Consider the following 20,662-nt stretch of genomic DNA (forward strand, 5'->3'; position numbering starts at 1 on the left):
GGTGGCCAACTGGCTCACTGACAGAACCCACATAGTAAAAGTAGCTGACTCCAAGTCTGACTTCAGACCAGTGACGAGTGGAGTACCACATGGTTCGGTCCTGGGTCCTCTCCTGTTCGGCATCTATTTCTCTGAAGTGCAGGCCAATACAGAAGGTCTTTGGCTAACAAAGTTTGCAGATGACTGCAAACTGGGAGCCATAATAGAATCACCTAATGATGTAGACATTCTACAAAAAGGCCTCACAGAGACAGATGCTTGGTGTCAAAGTCATGGTCTCAAGCTCATTGTCAAGAAGTGCACTGCCATCCCCTTTGGGAAAAACTCAGTACCCATGAACTACCACATAGGCGGTAACTCACTAAACACTGAAAGTGTAATAAGAGACCTCGGGACATAGTGTACAGTAATCTCTCCTTTGATAACCACATCGCAACAGTAGTCAGGAAATCCTTCTACGTGGCACACCTCATCACAAAAAGGTTCTCCTCTAGAAAAAAGGAGGTCATTGTTCCTCTCTACTCATCCCTCATCAGACCCATTATAGAGTACAATGCCCCGTTTGGCATGCATCTCACAAGACACCTACAACAATTGGAAAGGCCACAGAAATACCTCATTAAGAGGATTACCGGACTCAAACAGATGCCATATGCAGACCGTCTCAAAAAACTCCACCTCTACTCAGTCACATATCGCCTACTCAGAGGCAATCTCTGCATAACATACAAAGCTATGTCAAACCCAGAGCTGTTGGACATGCTACACTTAAAGAAATCCCAATATCTCCGAACCACATGCTCCAGGGACCTAATCCTTGTCACCACAATAAACAGAACATGCTGGAGGGATAGATTCCTGTCCCAGAAACTTCCCATACTCTGGAACAAACTACCCATTCATGTCAAGCAAAGCTCCCCATTGGCCCTCTTAGGCTCTTAGGAAAACCTTGACGACTGGATGGGAAACAGAAAATTCATCTCGGGGATCACTTCTGAGGGACTGCTTGACAGGGGCACAGGAAAATAATTTTCTTGGGTGGCGAAAGCCGGGGAACCTTTTTGGCAAGGTTTATACAGGCCCGATAGCCTAGTACCTACCTATGAACCTATGTATAACCAATCTACAGGAAAGTCTCCGGAAAAAAATGGTATTCTGGTGGAAGTCTGGAAGTAAGGAGGAAACTGATAAAAATCTGAAAGGTTTTGTTTAACAGTATTTTAAAAGTAGGGAATGCACCAACATCCTTTAGGTAGTACAGCCACCACAGATTTTTAAAGACAGTAAACACCCATCTAATGTAGCTTCATATAGGTTCCATCTCAATTATAAACTATGATTAAGTGTTCATGTCTATAAAGGCTAAAAGAATGACAAAGGTGATGCTAAAATTGACAGATATTGAACAACATGGTTTTGTAGAATGGTGACAAAATTTGACATTAATAGAACAATGATGATCCAGAAGGCAGTGTAAACCTTGGCTCTAGATGACTGTCACTGTTGAAGTGACACCTCAACCCCATGTACAAAAATGGTAAAAAGGGGTTGTCGATGGATGGATAATCTAGAAGGAAGCAGAATATAAGAAAATACCACTGTTATTGGTTAAGTCATCTAACAGAGTAAGTTGGGATTTTAGGAATAGGGCAATGGAAGCATTAGCATTTCCTGAAACAATAATAAGGTTGATTAGACAGACATATGAGGGATCGGAGGGAAAAATCAAAGTGGCACGGTTCCTCTCTAATAAGTTGTGTATGAATAGAGGAACCAGGCAGGGGTGTTCTCTTTCCCTTCTGTTATTTGCATCATATTTAGAAGCACTGGTAAAGAAAATAAGGGACTCAGGATATAACTGGTATGATGTTCAAGAAAAGTTGGCATTATTTGCAGATGATATTATTTTGCACCTGATGGAACCAGAAAAGGACATCTCAGTGTTGTGAAATATTCTGAAAGAGCTCAAGGTTTTTCCAGGATATAAAATGAATGAAGATAAAACAAAGGCAATGTACTCCCACATGAATTGGTCCAGTGACACCCATACTTATGGGGACTTAATAAAATGAAGCATTTAGGAGTATGCATTAGAAAAGGATTTAGTTATGGCAGCTAAGGATACGTGGAGAGAGACAAAACAAAAGATAACACAAACTGAGAAAGTGGAAGCTCTTGCCTATGGATATGGATACCAAGATACAAGCACTCCCTTAAGTTTTATACACAGGACAGGCATATTTTCATCAACCAGAGGAGTAGTTGTGGGTAATAATTAATAAGGAGTTGAAGGATTTCATTTTGGAGGGGAAGAGATCAAGAGTTAAGAAGGATAAGTTGATCCTCCCAATACAACAAGGAGGTCTAGGATTACCTGATTTTAAGGTATATTTCAGAGTTACACAGTTACGTCTTATAAATACAAGCAGAAAGCTACAATTCAAACTGGAAAGTGATGATGATGAAAATGAAGGGGATAATTCAAGAAAAAAGTAAGAATTGGATTTTGGACACAAATCCTTAAGGAAAATAACAGTTATACACAATACTGTATTCATAAAGTAGCAGAAAGTATACTAAGAACTAAGCCATCATGGGAATGGAGAAAGGAGATTCTGCTGATAGGGATGACTGCAATTAGAGGTACAGAGAATAGACAAGAGGGCACTGGAATTTTCTGTAGGACGCTGGCAAAGGAACCTAGGTATTTGGAATAAATAATTAGAAAAGGAAAGGTAACAAAATGAGAAGAAGCCAGGAAGACATTTGGATGCAAGCTAATGATTCCCTTTCCTATCAGGGACTGATATCAAAATACAAACAAGAGAGAAAGGGATAGGAAAATCCTAAATGAAAAACCTGCACTGATAGAAGTTTTAATTGAATCTAGAACAGAAGATGCTGTTAAAAAAGGGATGCTTAGTAGAGAATATAAAATATTGCACAATAACTATAGGAATCAATCATAAGAGGTCATAAAAGATTGAGAAGACAGATTAGATAGGCAACTCACAAAGAAACAATGGGGGGACATATGTATGGGTCCCAAATATACAGCAAAGTTTAAAAGATTTAGGATTTTTGCCCGGAAGTGTTTGCATAGATACCTTTACACCCCAAACAGACTCCAAAGATTTTTTCCTCAAGTAGCTAGCAAATGTTGGAGATATGATGTGGAAAAAAAGGGGTAACCAACAATATACGTTTTGGAAGTGTAATGAGTTGGCAGACTTTAGAAGTTCCCTGTTATGAATACTGGGTGAGCAAATGAGTTTAACTAAGGAAATTATTTTTTGAGCTAGGCTACACAATCTGAATTGCCTACATATAGTAAGACCTTAAGTTTAATTCTGGTGACTGGCAAAAAGGCACTTACTAGAAAACGGAAATTAAAGTCTAAACAAACTATAACTGAAGTAGTGAATATTGTAACAGAGACAAAAAAACAGGAAGTGGTATCTTTAGAAAAAGGTAGGAATAAATTACACAGAAAAAAAATGAAAATTGTAGGAACAATACATGCAGAAAATGTTATGGAGAAGGAATTGAGTTTAAGAGAAGGCAAGGATTGAATAATGTAATGCTGCTTAGACTATACAGCACATATATTGTGATATATCTTATAATGTTTGCATATGTGAACTTGTTAATACGGTTTAATTACTTTTATTTAAGAGTAAGTTTTACCTATGTCAAGAGTGATAATTCAATAAAGATGTTTAAAAAAAAAAAAAAAAAAAAAAAAGAGTGTCTATGCAGATGTAAACACATGCACTTAGGGCACCAACACCATGTACAGAACATCCAAAGCCACCATGGATTTCAGTAGGGTGTCATGATTAGGTGGATAACTACAGTGGGAACTACAGTGGGAAGAAGTGTTGTAAATGTCTGAATGTCCTGGGTAAGGAAAAGGGTGCAAAATGCATTACTGCATCCTTTGGGAAGTCATCTACCCCAGGGAACAACTACTACAGTGACAATACCCCCCAAACAGTTGACCCAGTTCTTTGGGATTTGGACAGTGACTTAACTTTCATCCAACATGTCTTCACTGTTGTAAGAAAGACCTTCTGTACTGCAGAGTTTATAAAGAAAATGACTTTGTCTAGATCTAGGGATGTCATTGCCCTGCTTTAACTCGGCCCTCATTAGGTCAGTCACTGAATATAATGCCTCCTTTAGGCATGTATCTCTCCAGACACATGCAACAACTGGAACACCCACACTGATACTTTTCTAAAAGGATACAAGACCTAAACAACATGTCCTACATGGACTGACTCAAAGTCTTCACTGTACTCGGTATCGTACAGACTGCTAAGAAGTGACCTGTGTCTGGCATGCATGGCATCCTCCAACCCATTACTGATGGACTTTCTGCATATCAGCAAGTCAAATGGCATCAGAAATACTCGTTCTAGGGATCTAAACCTTTTCTGCAACATCAACAAAAAAGGTTCAGAGGGCCAAGTATACCTCAGAGAGGATAGCACAGCAGTGGAACAGACACCTCATCCGCATTAAAGAAAATTCAACATTGTCCATACTCAAGAGCAACTTGGATCTATGGATGGGAAACAGAACACTACCCCAGGACTGCCTCCTGTACTACTAATGGACACAGGCAGCTCCTAAATGCTTTATCCTATGCACGGGTCCCCTCAAAATTATCTACGGTATATCCTCAGCTATTCTCATTAGGAGTTATGCATAATTATCAACCATAGTATGTGTAAAGGCCACTATATAACCAGATAGGATAGGTTAATTTGAGCAAAAAAGAGAAATTAGCTAGGTTTAAAATGGCTCACAAGGGCAGCTAGCCTATACTTACCTATGAACCTATAAAAGCCTTAAAATTTTCAATGGAAACAGCTTTAAAATCAGCTGTTCTGTCTCCTGAAGGAACCATTACTCTTTTCTCTTCTCTACTTTGTCAGCTTTGTCTTTGCCCTTAGCAGGATTGCTTTATAATAAACCTCTTAACATTAGCTTACATTTTTACAAACTGAACATTCTACTTTCACATCTTAGACCCCAAAAAATAAAACACATAGGTTATGCAGCTCTTGGAGTGGCATTTTTATGCTCACACTGGCAGCATTTCTTAAAGACACAGGCCCTATCCTTGTTATCTTTCTCCAATTAACGGTCACAGTACCAGCAAAACAATCAAAATGTAATGCTGTAGAGATAATGAGGTAGAAAAGAAAAGACAGATGTCGTTTTTGACAGGGTAGGGAGAGAGAATAAAAGGGGAATAGAATGGGAGAGACTAAAAGAAAAATGAAAAATCACAGAAAAGTAACTGTCAGAGAACATAGACTATCATAAATATGTAAAAACGGTTTTGAAGACTTATCTGACAGTGAAAACAAACAAAAACTCCCCTTACAGCTCATGTTAGCACTGGATCACACCTAAGCTTGATAGCAGCAGCGAGCTCTGAAGAGGACACACAGAATAGAGATATTACTAGTATGGGGAGGAGCTCAAGCTAGTGAGAGTCATTGCTGTCAAGACGGCATGACTTAAGTGACCAGTCCAACTGTTTTACAGGACAAGACAAACATAAATACAACATTTATTACATTATCAGCTCTCTCTCCTTATCTACATACGTATATATGTATATCATACCTCTCAACCTCTTACAACAACAAATCCGGACAAAACCGTAAGTAGAAGTGGGACAAAGGCCCCAAAATAGGGGCAATTTTTAAATATTACTCTTACAAACTTAGAAAGTTGATAGAATAACAGGTTTTGCATTAGCATTAATTTTCTGATGGATATGAAGTCCAAAACTCAAATGTTTGTCATCATTTTCTAACTTCAGTCTTTAATGATTTGCCACATATTTGCCAGAAAACCACAATTTTCGAAGGTTCAAAATATGGCAAATCAAAATATCTAAAACTCAAAATATTGAAAAATGTTTTAATGCAGAGGGCAAGGCTCCACTGCACACCACATGTGGGGTGTTGGTCCCCCCACGCTGCCTGCTAATTACATGTACCAGCTCGGGCCTCGCACAACAGTGGAGAAGGGAGCAAATTCTATTTTCAATATTTTGAGTTATGGATATGATTTTCCATCTTTTGAACTTTCGATCTTCTGAAGGGGACCCAGCTATATATATATATATATATATATATATATATATATATATAGATATGTATTCACTTCAGTCAAGCAGTCCAAATGATCTCAAAAACTTCAATTGCAGGGGGGCAAGCCACCTGCATCCTCCGCACTCCCTGTTGCTTAAATACATATATATATAATTTTCTTGGGTGGAAAAAGCCAGGCCCCAGGGCTGATAGCCTAGTACCTTCCTATGAACCTATATATATATATATATATATATATATATATATATATATATATATATATATATATATATATACATATATATATATATATATATATATATATATATTAATTCAGAGATCACACAGTCCCCCAGGGAAAAGGAATATTCACCTACATGGGGAATATCAATCTGACACACCTGTTGACTATCAGCATATATTGACTAAATGATGTTGACAAACCTGCATTTTGGCAAAATGTAAGACCCCCAACTCTCTCTCTCTCTCTATATATATATATATATATATATATATATATATATATATATATATATATATATATATATATATGTATATAGATAGATATATATACATATATATATATATATATATATATATATATATAGATATATATATATATATATATATATATATATATATATATAGATATATATATAGATATACTCTTTGTCCGAAAAAGTGGGAAAAAAGATGGGAAGTTGAACAGACTGATTAAGGTTAGCTTCTGAAGCTACTTTAGGAATGAATGAAGGATTGGTCCTAAGAGAGACCCTAACTTTGTGAAAAATCATGAAGGGAGGCTTTAAGCAAAGAGCCTGCAACTCAGACCCGTCCCTTTCCTTGAAATCCGTGTCCTCAGTGAGGGACTCTCGAGAGAAGTCCAGGTGCCTCCTCTTGCATGTCCTCTTCCGAGAAGGTTCCTCCACCATGGGCTCTGGGGAGGACTCTGAGGAGGAGGGTACCACTATGGGGGTAATGGCCTTCTGAAGGCAATCCTGGGGGGGGCTGACCCCAGACCGATGATGAAGATTCGCCACCCAAAATGAAACCAGGCAGGGGTGGGTCCAGAGCTGACGTAGAGGCTACCAACCAACTGGAGACAGTCCTCTCCATCGTCCAGAAGGCAGATGGACTGTAAGAAGCCCGACCTTCCTCCCAGCCGGTAACAAATAAATGGGGCAGTAGGGGAGACCCAAGCACAGTACTGATGTCCCCTAATATTAGTCTGAGCTATCCAAGGTGGAAGCCCCCAATGGAAGGGAATGGTCTGAAAACTCTGGGCAGGATCCACCCCTTGGTGGCTCTCCCATGGATCTCTTGGGTCTAAGGCAACACCAGTCCCGACGGCAAGGTGGCTGAGCCAGCCAGGGACCCAGGGGGCGTGGGAGTGAGAGCACTACCCAACACCGACGGCCTCTCCTTAGGCAAGCTCTGACCCTGAAGAGCTCTCAGGAGTCAGACAGAAAGGGAGGAGTTCTGATGTGGGTGATGAGCCCCTCGGCAAGTAGCTAGGGGATGGAAGCAAGCCTAGTTCCATTTGGGCTTTGAGAAAGCTCCTCATCATCTGGTTCATATCAGATGGGAGCAAACTCCTAGTAGACTGGGAGGAAACTGAAGAATGGCCTGAATGGGTGGAATGCCCGTGGTGCCTAGAGGAGGATCTGCTGGATTTTCTCTGAAACTTTGGAAAAGGCCGGAGGATCAATGATAACATTGGGTTCGGAGAGAGCCATCGGATCTGACGCCCCAGTTGGATCCGAGCACACTAAGAACAGATGGATCCAACGGGCTTATCTGATCTGAGGGAGTTTTTGATCTGATACGATCCAAGGACCTCCGAGTCTCTGAGGATTCAGATCGGACGGGGTAGCTGAAGACCCCAAAGCCAATACCCCGCGGCTGGACTCTGATCTGGGGCACAGGGATCCGAGGGCCTTGCCGTTGTGCAAGGGAGTCCCAAGAGGAACAGGGTTTCCTCTTGGGATCCATGGGGGCTTAGGAGGGGGAGCCCAAGACCAGGGGACCCCCTTTAGCAAGCCCTTTAAGGAGCAGCTTGTTTCTATGGTCTAGGAGAGCCCTAGGGTTGAACCCTGCACAGATATTGCACTCAATCTCTAAATGGGGCTCTCCTAGACAGTAGACACACTCCTCATGCATGTTAGCAGGAGCTAACTTCTGACTGTATGAGGAGCAACGCCTGAAACTGGAGGGTTTGTCAGCCATAATCACAACAAAAAAAATACAAACCCTCCAACACACACAAAAGCAAACACTCCGGGGGAAAAGGGAAAGGGCAGGAAAAACCTTAATGGACCAGCGATCAACTAAGGGAGGGTAGAAAACCTACTGCTGAACTAAAGAAAACTAGAGGAAACTAACTACACATCAGATATACAGGAGAGAAATAGAAAACTTCAAAAAGTTACCCAAAAAAGGTTACTTATCTAACCGAAGAGCTCAAGCTGCAGAGAATACATCTATTCACTGTTCTTGGCAAACGAGAACTGAGGATTATGGGTAGCAGGAGTCTCTGGGAGTGGAGGAGCTTGAGCTCAGGAGCTGTCGCTCACTCTGCCGGCTCGGATCCAGAGTTGGATCCAAGACCCATCCGTGATCAATAATGACATGGATAGCATCAGATGCCAAGAAATTAACCAAGCAAGATGAACTAATAACTGAGACTTCTTTTCTAGCGTCAATTACGTTACAACAAGTAATGCAGAACATAAACAGCTTCTACAAGAAATATAAATTAAACTTTAAAGGTTCCCTTAAAACACTGCAGAGAAGAGTCGAGGTATTTTAAGCCTTTATAACAAAATGCTAAGTCATACAATGAAAAAGTGCTATAGATCTTCAGTGCTGATACCAATATCTGATTTCTACTTAAAACATATTTTAATTTAACTAAAAATCAGGAATAACAAAACTATTGCAAGCTATTTACAGTTCCTAATGTGATAATTTCTCCTCTGTAGTTATGTTAATTAAAATTTTAAGAACGAGGGACATGTTTCCCTTTCTAACAGAATGGCATATTTGTTAATATTTGCCCTTTCTCTTCTTCCAGATGACTGGAAGCACCTTCATCTTCCTTAATGCCTTTAGTAGAACATGGGACTTGGTCTTGTACCTACTGTTAAGTTCTAATCATGCAGAATGTCTCAGAGAAACATCAAATAATGAGGCCTAGCTGTTGGTGTTACAGTTAAAATGATAGTCCTCCTCAGATGGGTCAGAGCATTAGGTACAGCGGACTGCTCTGACTACATAAAAAGAGATGCCAGAGTACCAAACTATACCAGTAGACCAGCTTGCTATGATTTTAATGAGGGTCAGTCTTAGCAAATATTACACTTTTTAAAGATATCGATTCCAGTTACACATTTGTGTTATTATAGCAGTCCCCATGAAATATTGCTACTCAATTCATGAGAATGGCTATAGGATAAAGCTGAACCAAACACCATGAACACAATGTTTTTCCAATGAAACTCAAGATGAGATATAGAGGTCAGTAGCGAGAGAAGACTAGTAAAGAAGCACTTAGTCAAAGATAACCCACTAAGCATACAGACTGACAAATCTCTTCATAGCAAAATGCAGTCATTGCAAACACATGCATGTGAAAACATGCGCACCACCAACTCACTCAATATACATGCACCTAGACACAATAAAACATACAGCCCTTCTAATATCCCTGTGGAGGGGACAAGCCCCTCAACCCATTAAAAAATAATATAACCAACTCTTAAGATTGCACTCATTTTGAGATAAGTGTCACAAACACTTGTCTGGGACCACATACTCACAACCCCCTAATTAACCATCTCACTCAGCATGCATGTTCATGCACAAACATATCCAAGTCCTCAACAAGACTGTATACTCACTCACTCTCACATACACACACCCCATCACTGATACAATGCAAGCAACAAAAATTCTAGATAGCCTCAACCTAAAGACAGAAAAAACAGCAGATCCAATTATTCGCACGCACACACACATACATAGGAAATACTACAAATACCACTAGTTCACCTATCTTTCAACTACACACACTCAGGGCCAACAAATCCATCATCCTTTTGACTTCATAACAGCTGCACTGATACAAGCACAAAACAAACAACCACAGAATGGCACACAACCACCACTGACAACCTACAAAGCAGATCCAATTACTCACAGACACACACACACACACACACACACACACACAGACACACACAGACACAGACACACACACACACAGACACACACACACAGACACACACACACACACAGACACACACACACACACACACACACACACACACACATTGCAAATGCTAAAAATATCACTAGATCACCTACCTTTCAACTACAAACACACTCAGGACCCATAGACCCAACTCCCTACACAGTAAACAAATACATTCAGCTCACTTCTCAAACCATTAACTAAACATTAGAACACACTGAGAAGTAAACATGCACAGAGACCTGAAATTTGTCCTGTACAAGAACAAAACTGTTACTGTAAAGGGCAGCTTTTCTTATCTACAAGCATCCACACTTGTGCACATACTGTAAATAAACATGTATACTTCATCAGTGCACATGTCTGATGAGAAAATTTCAATTAGTTGGCACTCAACAGCCAGGAATATGACAAGCAGGATGACACCCTCATGATACAGATGTACAGTGGTATAACAAATGTATGACAGGTTTTTAAAAAAACAAAAAGCTATGTGATGAGCTCCCTTGAACTTGATATGCACAATAAACATCTCCTAAAGGTACGAACTAAGCTCAGGAGTTCATATCAGGGCCACCAAACCCAGTAATACAGCATCTTAAAGTAAAACTAATTTGTACTGTTTGTACCTGAGCATGGGAAAAGGAAACCAGTGAACTGCATATGCCACATCAAAGGAAACATTCCAAACAATGTAATTTAATAATATACATTTATTTAGTACTACAACTAACTTAAACAGATGTGTATTAATTACCAAAGTCTGAAGGTATCCAGGTACATAAAAAACAGACTCCAGTCCTAACACAAATAAGTTTAAATGAAGACTTAATCATGTTAAATAAAGAGCTCTTCTGATTTCTTGGTAAACCATACTCTTACAGAAATGGGTGTTAACAGATCTCAGATCGCAAAAACACTTAATCCATAAAAAGACTTGCTTTTGCTAACCAAAGCAGATAGCCATCCAGAAGCAGCAAAAATGGGATCTAGACCATGCAGGAATTTTTACAACTGGCATGTATTAAAATGAATAGTTGTGTAAGAACTTACCATAAGCTTAAATGTCCTTCTCTTCCATGTTTCAGTATTCATAACAGTAGGGAGGTGGCTGCCTGCAGCACCGGCCACCCGGCCAGTATACCAAAGTCTTAGGATAAGGGGTACGTGCGATGTTGCATGTCAGAGCCATACACCGACATCGGCTATAAAAGTGACATCTGCACGTACCCAACCAAGAACTGTCTGCAGCATACAGTAGTACCCCTGGGATGCAAGAAGAAAAGGAAGCTTTTCAGATCCATATATACCACCAATAAAGGAGGTAAGTATATTATAGAGGTATGTTTCAGCTGTTGTTGTGCCCTGTTTGGATGTAAGGAAGGAAGGGAAATCCCACACAAGAAAGGATAAACAAATAAAAGTGGGGGTAGGAGGGGGGGACTGAATACTGCAACATGGAAGAGAAGGACATCTAAGGTTATGGTAAGTTCTTACACAACTATTCTACGTCCTATGTCTATTCTTATGTTGCAGTATTCATAACAGAAGGGAGAGTACCAAAGCTTTAGGTAGGAGCATGGGAGGCAGGGCCGATGAGACCCTGTAAAATTGACCCTGCAAACCCAGCCCTGTTTGTTCTTGAAACAGCAACTGGATAATCTTTTACATTTTGATACATAATTTCCCCTGGTACTAGGTTTCCTGGCCTCCTGCAGGACATTGAGTACGTCCTCTGAATACATGTGTCTGAAAGGGATCAAAATTCTGTCACCCATAGGGTCAGTTTGAGGTTGAGCACCTGAGGGAGAAAAAGGGACCCCCTGTCTTGTGTGAGTAGGTTGAATCGGTGAGGTAACCTGTGATGATTGCCCTTGGCTATTACGTGTAGTAGAAGAAACCAATGCTGTCTTGGCCAAAAGGGGGTCACCAGCAGGATTTCTGGTTTGTCCCTCTGGATCTTCAGAAGGACTTTTTGAATCAGTGTGAAGCGGAGGAGCATAAAGAGACATCCCCTCCCTGAAAGAGAGAAGGCATCCACCTTCTAAGCCTGTGGATGTGGGTTTCTGGTGCAAAACAGAGGCATCTGTCTGTTCCAGGAGAAGGCAAACAGATCTACCTGTGGAATACCCCCACCTGTGAATAAGATCCAAGAACACCACCCTGTGAAGCATCCATTCATGAGAGGGTGCACAGGTTCTGCTGAGGGTGTCTGCCATCACATTCTTTGCTGAAGAAATGTACACAGCTTGAAGGTGAATGTGCAGTTTTGTGGCTAGGGACCAAATTTGAATTGCCAAAGTGCAAAGTGGATAGGACCTTGTTCCTCCCTGCTTGTTGATATACCACAGGACAGTCATATTGTCTGTGACTACCTTCAAGGTGCCTGATAGGAGAATTTGTTGGAATGTTTGTAGTGCCAAGAGAAGGGCTCTCAGTTCTTTGATATTGATATTATCCCTTTGTCTCTGGGTAGACCAATCTCCCTGAAGTTTGTTCCGGTTGTTGTTGATTTCCAGAACCATTCCCCAACCCAGATCTGCTGCATCTGTGTAGAGGGTTGTGCGGCTGGAGGGATCTGCAATGGTATTCCCTGATTGAGACTGATGGATGAAATTCACCATTCCAGATCTTTTTTCAAGCATGGAAGAAGAGGGAGGGAAACATCCAGAGGATGGGAGCGTTGGTTCCACCGATTCTTCAAGACCCATTGGAACTTTCTCATATGCAGCCTTGCAAAGGGAAGCATGGGAATCAAGGACAGCATGTGACATAGGACCCTCAGAAATTCCCTGGCTGAGATGATTTGGTGGGAAAGAACAGTTTGGAAGTAATGGGTGAGGGCTTCCACCATCTGGCAGGGGATGGAGGTTGCCATTTTGTCTGTTCTTATTCTGCACCCTAAGAAGCCAAAATCTTGGGTAGGTGACATTTTGGATTTTTATTGGTTCACTGTGAACCCTAAGATCTGCCAAAGTTTTGCACACCATCTGTAGGTGATGGTAAAGGAAGTGGCAGTCCTGGTGTAGGATTAACAGGTCATCTAGGTAGGGATATAGTTGTATGCCCTGCATTCTTCAGTGGGCAATAACCGCAGCTAGACACACTGTGAATACTCTTGGAGCTGTAGAGAGCCCACATGGCAATGCAGAAAACTGAAAATGTAAGGAACCTACTGAGGAGCATAGGAATTTGCTGTAGCTGGGATGAATGTGGATATGAAGGTAGGCATCTCTCAGATCCAGGGATACCATGAAGGCTTGGTTGGGGATAAGGGGTAAGAGATGATGCAATGTGAGCATCTTGAAGGTAGGCACCTTGAGAAATAGATTGAGGACAGACAAGTGTAGAATTGGTCTCCAAGGACCATCCTTTCTTGGGACCAAAAACATCCTGGAGTAAAATCCCTTGTTTGTCTATCTGGAGGGACTTTTTCTACTGTGCCCTGAGCTAGGAGCTGATCTAAAATTGGAGGAAAGAGGTGAAGCTGGCTTGAAGGGGGTTGAAGTGTCCCATGGAAGGGAGGACCTGTCCACTAAGTTATAAAATAAACTTTTTAAATGATGGAAGGGACTCTAATGGCTAATGAGGAGGAAGTATAAATTTTCTTCCCCTGTCTATCCATGAATTTGCTATCCTTATCTGTAGGGAATAGCGAAGTGGAAGGCAGCTGTCTGAAGGATTTGTCTTCTGACACAGCAATGACTGCTGGATCTGCAGGGGGGTTCTTGAACAATAACTGTCCATCCAGGGGGGACCTTGTAAAACCTATGAAGACATTTAGAATCTGGGGGCTGAGAATCTGGGATCTGAGATGCAGCCTGAAAGGCATCATAAAAAGCTGGAAGCAGAGGAGGAACTGTAGATGGAGAAGGCTGGTCAATCTGCAGGAGTTCAAAATACCTCTTTTTAGTCTCAGAAACATCAGAGACCTGCCATTTAAAATGTTCTTTCATAAGTGTAATGGTGCCACAAAGGGGAATTCTTCCCCAAGAGAATCAGGACTAATGGTGTCTTCCTCCTCAGGAGTAGCAAAGTCCTTGGGAGACTCAGTTTGGGAACAGTACATCAGGGATTCACCAGAAGAAGAGAGTTCTTCCTCGGACTCCTCCAAGGCCTGCACAGGCAGTAGGGTTGGTTGTGGCACCTGAGACTGAAGGGCTTAGAAGACTCTGAACAAGTTCTGGGAAAAGGCTTCCCAGCCAGGTGCTGGTTCTGTAACGCTGTTTTTTTCTGTTTATTTCCTACTAAGAAGAATAGTAGGAGTAGTCGATTTTGGAGCAAATGCCGGGGTGGATGGTAAGGTGGTAGTAGGCCCCTCTAATGCCACGAGCTGTGGTTCCCCCTCGCTATCAGGGCCTGTTCCCCAGTTCCTGGTTCCAGCAGTGACACCAACATCCGATGAACCCTGGGCTAACATCTGCCTCGAGAGTCTCACTGGACTCCTGAGGTGCAGCACGGGCATCAGGCCTAACTTTTTTGGCCTTCTTCAGAGGCGGCTCCTCAGAGGTAACTACCCCACCCTCCATACCCAATGCCAAATGCCAGAGTCTTTGGTTTTTTAAGTAGAATTTTAAAGCAGCCAAGCAGCTACGCAAAGTTTTAGGTACAAAGGACTGGCAGACGTTGCAAGACTTACAGTCGTGGCCTTCCCTAAACAAAAAAACCCCCACTGATCATGCATGTCCTTATGCGGAATTTGTCTTCCACAAGCACAGTTTCCCTTCTTAGGTTCATAGGTTGGTACTAGGCTATCGGCCCTAGCCCTATACAAGCCTAGCCATAACAATTCCCTGGATATTTCTTCCCACAATATTTACTTCCCTGGACCCCTGTCTAGCAGGACGACTGACGTGATCCCTGGGGTGAATTTCCTATCTCCCATCTAATCGTCAAGGTTCCTTTTGAAGACAGCCAAGAAGGCGCTCTGCTTGACATGTATGGGCAGTCTATTCCAGAGTATGGGAAGTCTCTGGGTCAGGAACCTATCCCTCCAGCATATTTTGTTCATTGTGATGACAAGGTTTAGATCCCTGGAGCGTGTGGCTCTGAGGGATTGGGATTTCTTTAAGTGGAGCATGTCCAAAAGCTCAGGGTTTGGCATGGCCTTGTATGTTAAGCAGAGATTGCCTCTGAGTAGACGATATGCCACAGAGTACAGCTGGAGTTTTTTTAGACGGTCAGCATAGGGCATCTGCTTTAGGCCTGTGATTCTTTTAGTGAGGTATTTCTGCGGCCTTTCCAGCTGTTGCAGATGTCTTGTGAGGTACATTCCAAACAGGGTGTTGTACTCTATAATGGGTCTAATGACGGATGAGTACAGTGGGACAATGACCTCCTTTTTTCTGGATGAAAAGCCCTTAATGATGAGGTGCACCACATAGAAGGATTCCCTGACTGTTGTGGCGATGTGTTTATCGAAGGTGAGACCACTGTCTACCTGTGTCCCAAGTCTCTCATCACACTTTCGGTGCTTAGTGTACTGCCACCTACGTGGTAATTTATGGGTACATTTTTTTTCCCAAAGTGGATAACTATACATTTCTTGGCATTAAGCTCGAGCCCACGGCTCTGGCCCCAAGCATCTGTTTCTGTAAGGCCCTTTTGTAGAATATCCACATAATTTGTGGATTAAATAATGGCTCCCAGTTTGCAGTCATCTGCGAACTTTGTTAGCCAGAGTCCCTTAGTGTTGGCCTGTACTTCAAAGAAGTAGATGCCAAACAAGGGCGGCCCCGGGACTGAACCCTGTGGTACTCCACCTGTCACTTGTCTGGAACTGGATTTGCAGTCAACTGCTTTTACAGTGTGGGTTCTGTTAGTAAGCCAGTTGGCAACCCATTGAGTGATGGAGGGATTTATGCCCAGCTTAGTAAGTTTATCTATGATTCCAGAGTGGGGGATGGTGTTGAAGGCCTTGACAAGGTCTAGATAGGCTGTGTGGACAGCCTTACCCTCGTCCACAGCACTGTAGACTGATTCAAAGAAGTCAATCAGGTTCAGGAGACAAGATCGGCCCTTCACGAACCCAAACTGGGTGGGGTCCAGTGTTTGAAGGTTGCCAGTGTCTTTGCTTGTTTATAAGTTCCATGATAACGTGTTCCATGCCCTTCCAGATCAGGCTCGTCAGACTGATGGGACGGTAGTTCCCAGGATCCAAGGTGGATCCCCCCCCTTGTGGAGTGGGATAACTGTAGCTGTGTGCCACTCAGTGGGCATGAAGCCTGAGGTGAGGCTATGATTAAACATGACAATTACGTGAGGTGAGCTTTGGAGAGTGCGGTTTCTACCTGTGTGGCCGTGATTACCAGAATTTGGCAATCTTTTGGTGGTGAGATGGGGCCTTTAAGGGGTGAGAGGGGAGTGAAGTTGGCACTAAATCAATCTGCCAGGATACTGGCAATATCCTTGGGATCAGTATATTTAATGCCATTCTGTTGTAGCTCAGAGCAGATCTGAGCATTGCCATTTAGATTCTTGACATAACTATAGAATGCCTCGTGGTTGTCTTTGGAATCTTTGGCAATTTTATTTTCTAACTAGCTTTGGAGGATTTTATGAAGGATCTCGGCTTCTTACTGAGGCTAGTAAGGGAGTTTTTGCATGCTGGGATTTTCCTCTTTTCTGCAACAGTTTCTTCCTTCTGTTGTATAGTTTGTTTATGGCAGGAGACCACCAGATTGGCTTCCTTTTTTGGAGGAGAGCATCTTGGTTCTATTTGGGATGGCATGATTCATGCATGAGTGGATGTGCTCGTACAGTGCCTTAGTGCAGGATTCAGCAGTCGAACTTTCAGCTCCTGTCTGCATGGGTGTCATGAAGTTTGTCACTTCTGACTTGAGTAGCATGAAGTTGGCTTTGGAGAAGTTTTTTACGGAGGTTTCCTTACTGGGGGGTGGGGGTGGGATGTGGATGTCAAGGATGATTAGCTTATGGTCAGACCTGACCAATGAGGGGGTGAGCACTGGTGTGGAACATCTATCTCCCATGTTGGTAATGACTAGGTCTAGGATATTGGAGCCCCTGGTGGGACAATGGATTAGTTGATCCAGGGCACTGGAATTTATGAATTCCAAGAACCACTGGGAAAAGGTGTTGGTACTAGAGTAGTTTTCCCAGTTAATGGCAGGGTAGTTGAAATCACCCAGTATTAGGGTGTTTGGTTGTATCTTAATATTTTCCAGTATGTTTAGAAAGGTGTAGTGAGAATCTTGGGGCATGGTGGGGGATCTGTAGCAAGCTACAATTTGGATTGCAGTCTTACCTAGTGTTAGTTGCACCTGGAGAATTTCAGATACATTGTGTTGGGCAACTAGCCTGGAGGTGTGAATATCCTTGGTGAATATGGACACTCCACCACCTTTAGTGTTTCGGTCTTGGTTTGTTGGCGAAAAAGTGTGGTAAGAGGTGTAGCCTTGTATTGCAGGGGTGCTCTCTGGAGCCTTGAACCAGGCAGGTCTCAATTACTGCACAGATATCAATGTTCTCCATTTTTAGGAGTGCCTCGAGAGAGTGCATTTTGAGGTTTAGACTTCTAGCATCAAGTAGCATTACCTTCAGATTTTGCATGTTTGTATTTGTTATGGTGGTGGTTTTGTCCTTTGAACCTTGCCTAAAAAAGGCACTATAGGGGTGGCAACAGCTTTAGCCAGTAACCTGAATCCCAGGGGCGACAGGTGCAGACCATCTCTGGCAAAGCATCGTGGTTTGTCGATCATGTCGTCCCAGGCAGATACTGGATCCTCTTTGAATGACACCAGAAGCTTAGCCAATTGTTGAAGTCAATCATTTTGTCCTTATACTGTGGTATCATTCTGGGCGAAGGCAGGATGCTACTTAGGGCTAGGGTCACACCTGCCTGGGCCACATGATCCAAGAGCTCTTCCATGTCTCTTTTCATGTAGTCCAGGGAGGTACATCTCAAGTCATTCACTCCAACATGGACAGTGACAGAATCGTATTTGTACTTGTTGTAGAGTGAATTGAGTGCATGTGTTATGTGGCGGATCCTGGCACCCGACAGGCAGCTGACTGTAATTTTCTCCTTGTTCAGCCTGGTGAGTGGGACATCAGTGTGCCTGACTATAGAGTCACCTATGATTAAAGTATTGGGTATTGGGTACATTGTCTTGCCTTAGGGGCTGTTGTTGGGTGGCACACTGGTGTTGTGAGCAATGTGTCACTTTGGTTGTGACTGGTGTTTGTTTGCGTTTCAGCTTCGAAGGTCCTTGCTGCTTGGGCAGGTTAATGTTAAGGGTCTCCGCATATGTGGGTTTAGTGTTGCTATGTGTGGATGTTGATGGTGTGGGTTTTGAAGAGCTATGTGTTGCTTGAGGTGCAGTGCAGGAGTTAACCTTTTCCTCTTGACTGTCTAGCACAATCTTGGCTGGAGAGAGAGCTTTGCTTTCAGTTTGGCTATGTAAGTGCATCTCTCGTAGGTTGTAGTGTTGAGTGGTAGGAGGAGAGGGTTGTCTGTGTATGAGGCAGTTGCTGCATTGCCCCAATATGCCCAGATTCACCAGGTGGACAGGAGAAGTCACCAGAAGCTGACCCTTGGACATGCCTGTTTAGTTGCTTTTTTTGTAAAGTACAACAGCTGTTTTCCCTTACCTTTGCAAAGTACTTTGCAGTTAAAGGCTGTTCAGTGCCTAGGATTAATTTCTCCTTATTAACAAGGAGAGTTGAGTGCTTGCATCAGTTTAAGTCTTTCTAGTGCTTTCCAGCAGGTTCTAGAGCAAATGCTAGTCACAGGGGTTCAGATTTCAGTGCTACTACTGAGAGACCAGCTAGTTCTAAGGGTAAATTTGAAGAGCAGACTTTCTGGCACCTGGAATAGTTTAAACGTAGTCCCGCAGTGCTGCACAATGCGAAAAACACGCAAACACACATGTTTTTAAGCCAGAAAGTTGAAAGGGATAGCAATCAACCCAAAATGGATAATAAAATTGCAGTTTCAGAGCTGGAAACCACTCCTCTAGTGTTAGATAGGCAGTACAATGCTCACCAATGGTAAGCAGTAGGACTTCCCTTTACCACAGCAAGGTCTGGATAGCTCTGAACACAGAAAATAAAGTCCTGAAACCAGCAAAGCCTGGGATCTTGGCTATACTAACTAGGAAAGGGAACTGTACATCTGGAAAGCAAGAAGAAATATAATCAAAAAACCCAAAAGGGTACTTATCTGTACTAGACAGCCGAAGTCAAACAAGCAAACATATTCTCAGAGCTGGAGATCAGAGGTCCACAGATCACTGCAGCAGAAAGGTTCTGGGTTGGGTACATGCAGGTATCACTTTTATAGTCGACATCAGTTTATGGTTTTGACATTAAACGTCGCACGTACTCCTTATCCGAAGTTGTATAATAGCAGGATGACCGGTGACGTCGCACGTACTCCTTATCCGAAGTTGTATAATAGCAGGATGACCGGTGCTGCAGGCAGCCACCTACCTACTGTTATGAATACTGCAACGTGAGAATAAGAGGACATCTTATATTCCAATTGCCATCAAGAACAAATATGAAAACACCAACAAAACATTTAAAAAAAAGTCAGGGAATGATGGACAGCTCTGACAAACAATGGCAACTAAATATGACATGGAATAAAAAATACTGCAGTAACTAGTCATTTTTCTGAAAATAATTATTATGACCGATACCCATTTGCAAGGGTCAAGCAAAAACCATCCTACTTGTTGAAAAAAGAAGACAATTTACCACAACAGTTACAGACAGCCTCAACCTGAAGACAGAAAATACTAGATGGATATGTGCAAGAAACAAATAAAAAGTAGTCCTGAAATTTTCCCTTCTGAAGTTAAGAGCATGCTCCTCATGAAGTATAACCTGGATGTTAAGTTTTGAAGTGGTTATACAATTGTCATATATAGTATAATCACTTCAGTATTCTGGGGGTATAAAAAAGGACTGTGATAGTAGTTCATCAGCCAAAAAAAAAAAAAAACACATTGCTAATACTTACATCAGGAGTGAGCACAGAGTAACTAGGCGGAGGCTTTTCAACAGAAACAGGCAAGCTGAAAGGTCCTGTGCGGATACGCCCATGTTGCATAAGAGGGATCCACTAAAGAAAACAAAACACAAAAACAAGTCTAATGAAAATAAGTGCATACTTTGTGTAGCCAAAGAAATGCAGTTACACAAGTACCTACCATAAAATTAGGTATTCAAAAGCATTTAAATGCTGCCTCTTTCTTGCACATATACTAGTCCAAACGAGGGAGACAATGTTTTGAGACTCAGTGCTAATGCTAAGAACTTATTCTTTCTT

The 20,662-nt window shown here is 42.2% G+C and overlaps 1 protein-coding gene across 8 annotated transcripts in view; it reads right to left on the minus strand.

Annotated features, from left to right (window-relative positions):
• Positions 1-20,662, minus strand: part of DOCK6 (dedicator of cytokinesis 6) — a 2,991,519-nt gene that overhangs the window by 1,283,439 nt on the left and 1,687,418 nt on the right. For all 8 annotated transcript variants that reach the window (XM_044084603.1, XM_044084600.1, XM_044084599.1 and 5 more), the window contains exon 18: positions 20,354-20,455. In XM_044084603.1, coding sequence (XP_043940538.1) covers positions 20,354-20,455 — 102 coding nt within the window. The remainder of the gene's footprint in view (positions 1-20,353; positions 20,456-20,662) is intronic.

This window comes from Protopterus annectens, chromosome 9.part0 (assembly GCF_019279795.1).
Source record: "Protopterus annectens isolate FY-2018-M chromosome 9.part0, PAN1.0, whole genome shotgun sequence".
Taxonomy (NCBI): Eukaryota; Metazoa; Chordata; order Ceratodontiformes; family Protopteridae; genus Protopterus; species Protopterus annectens.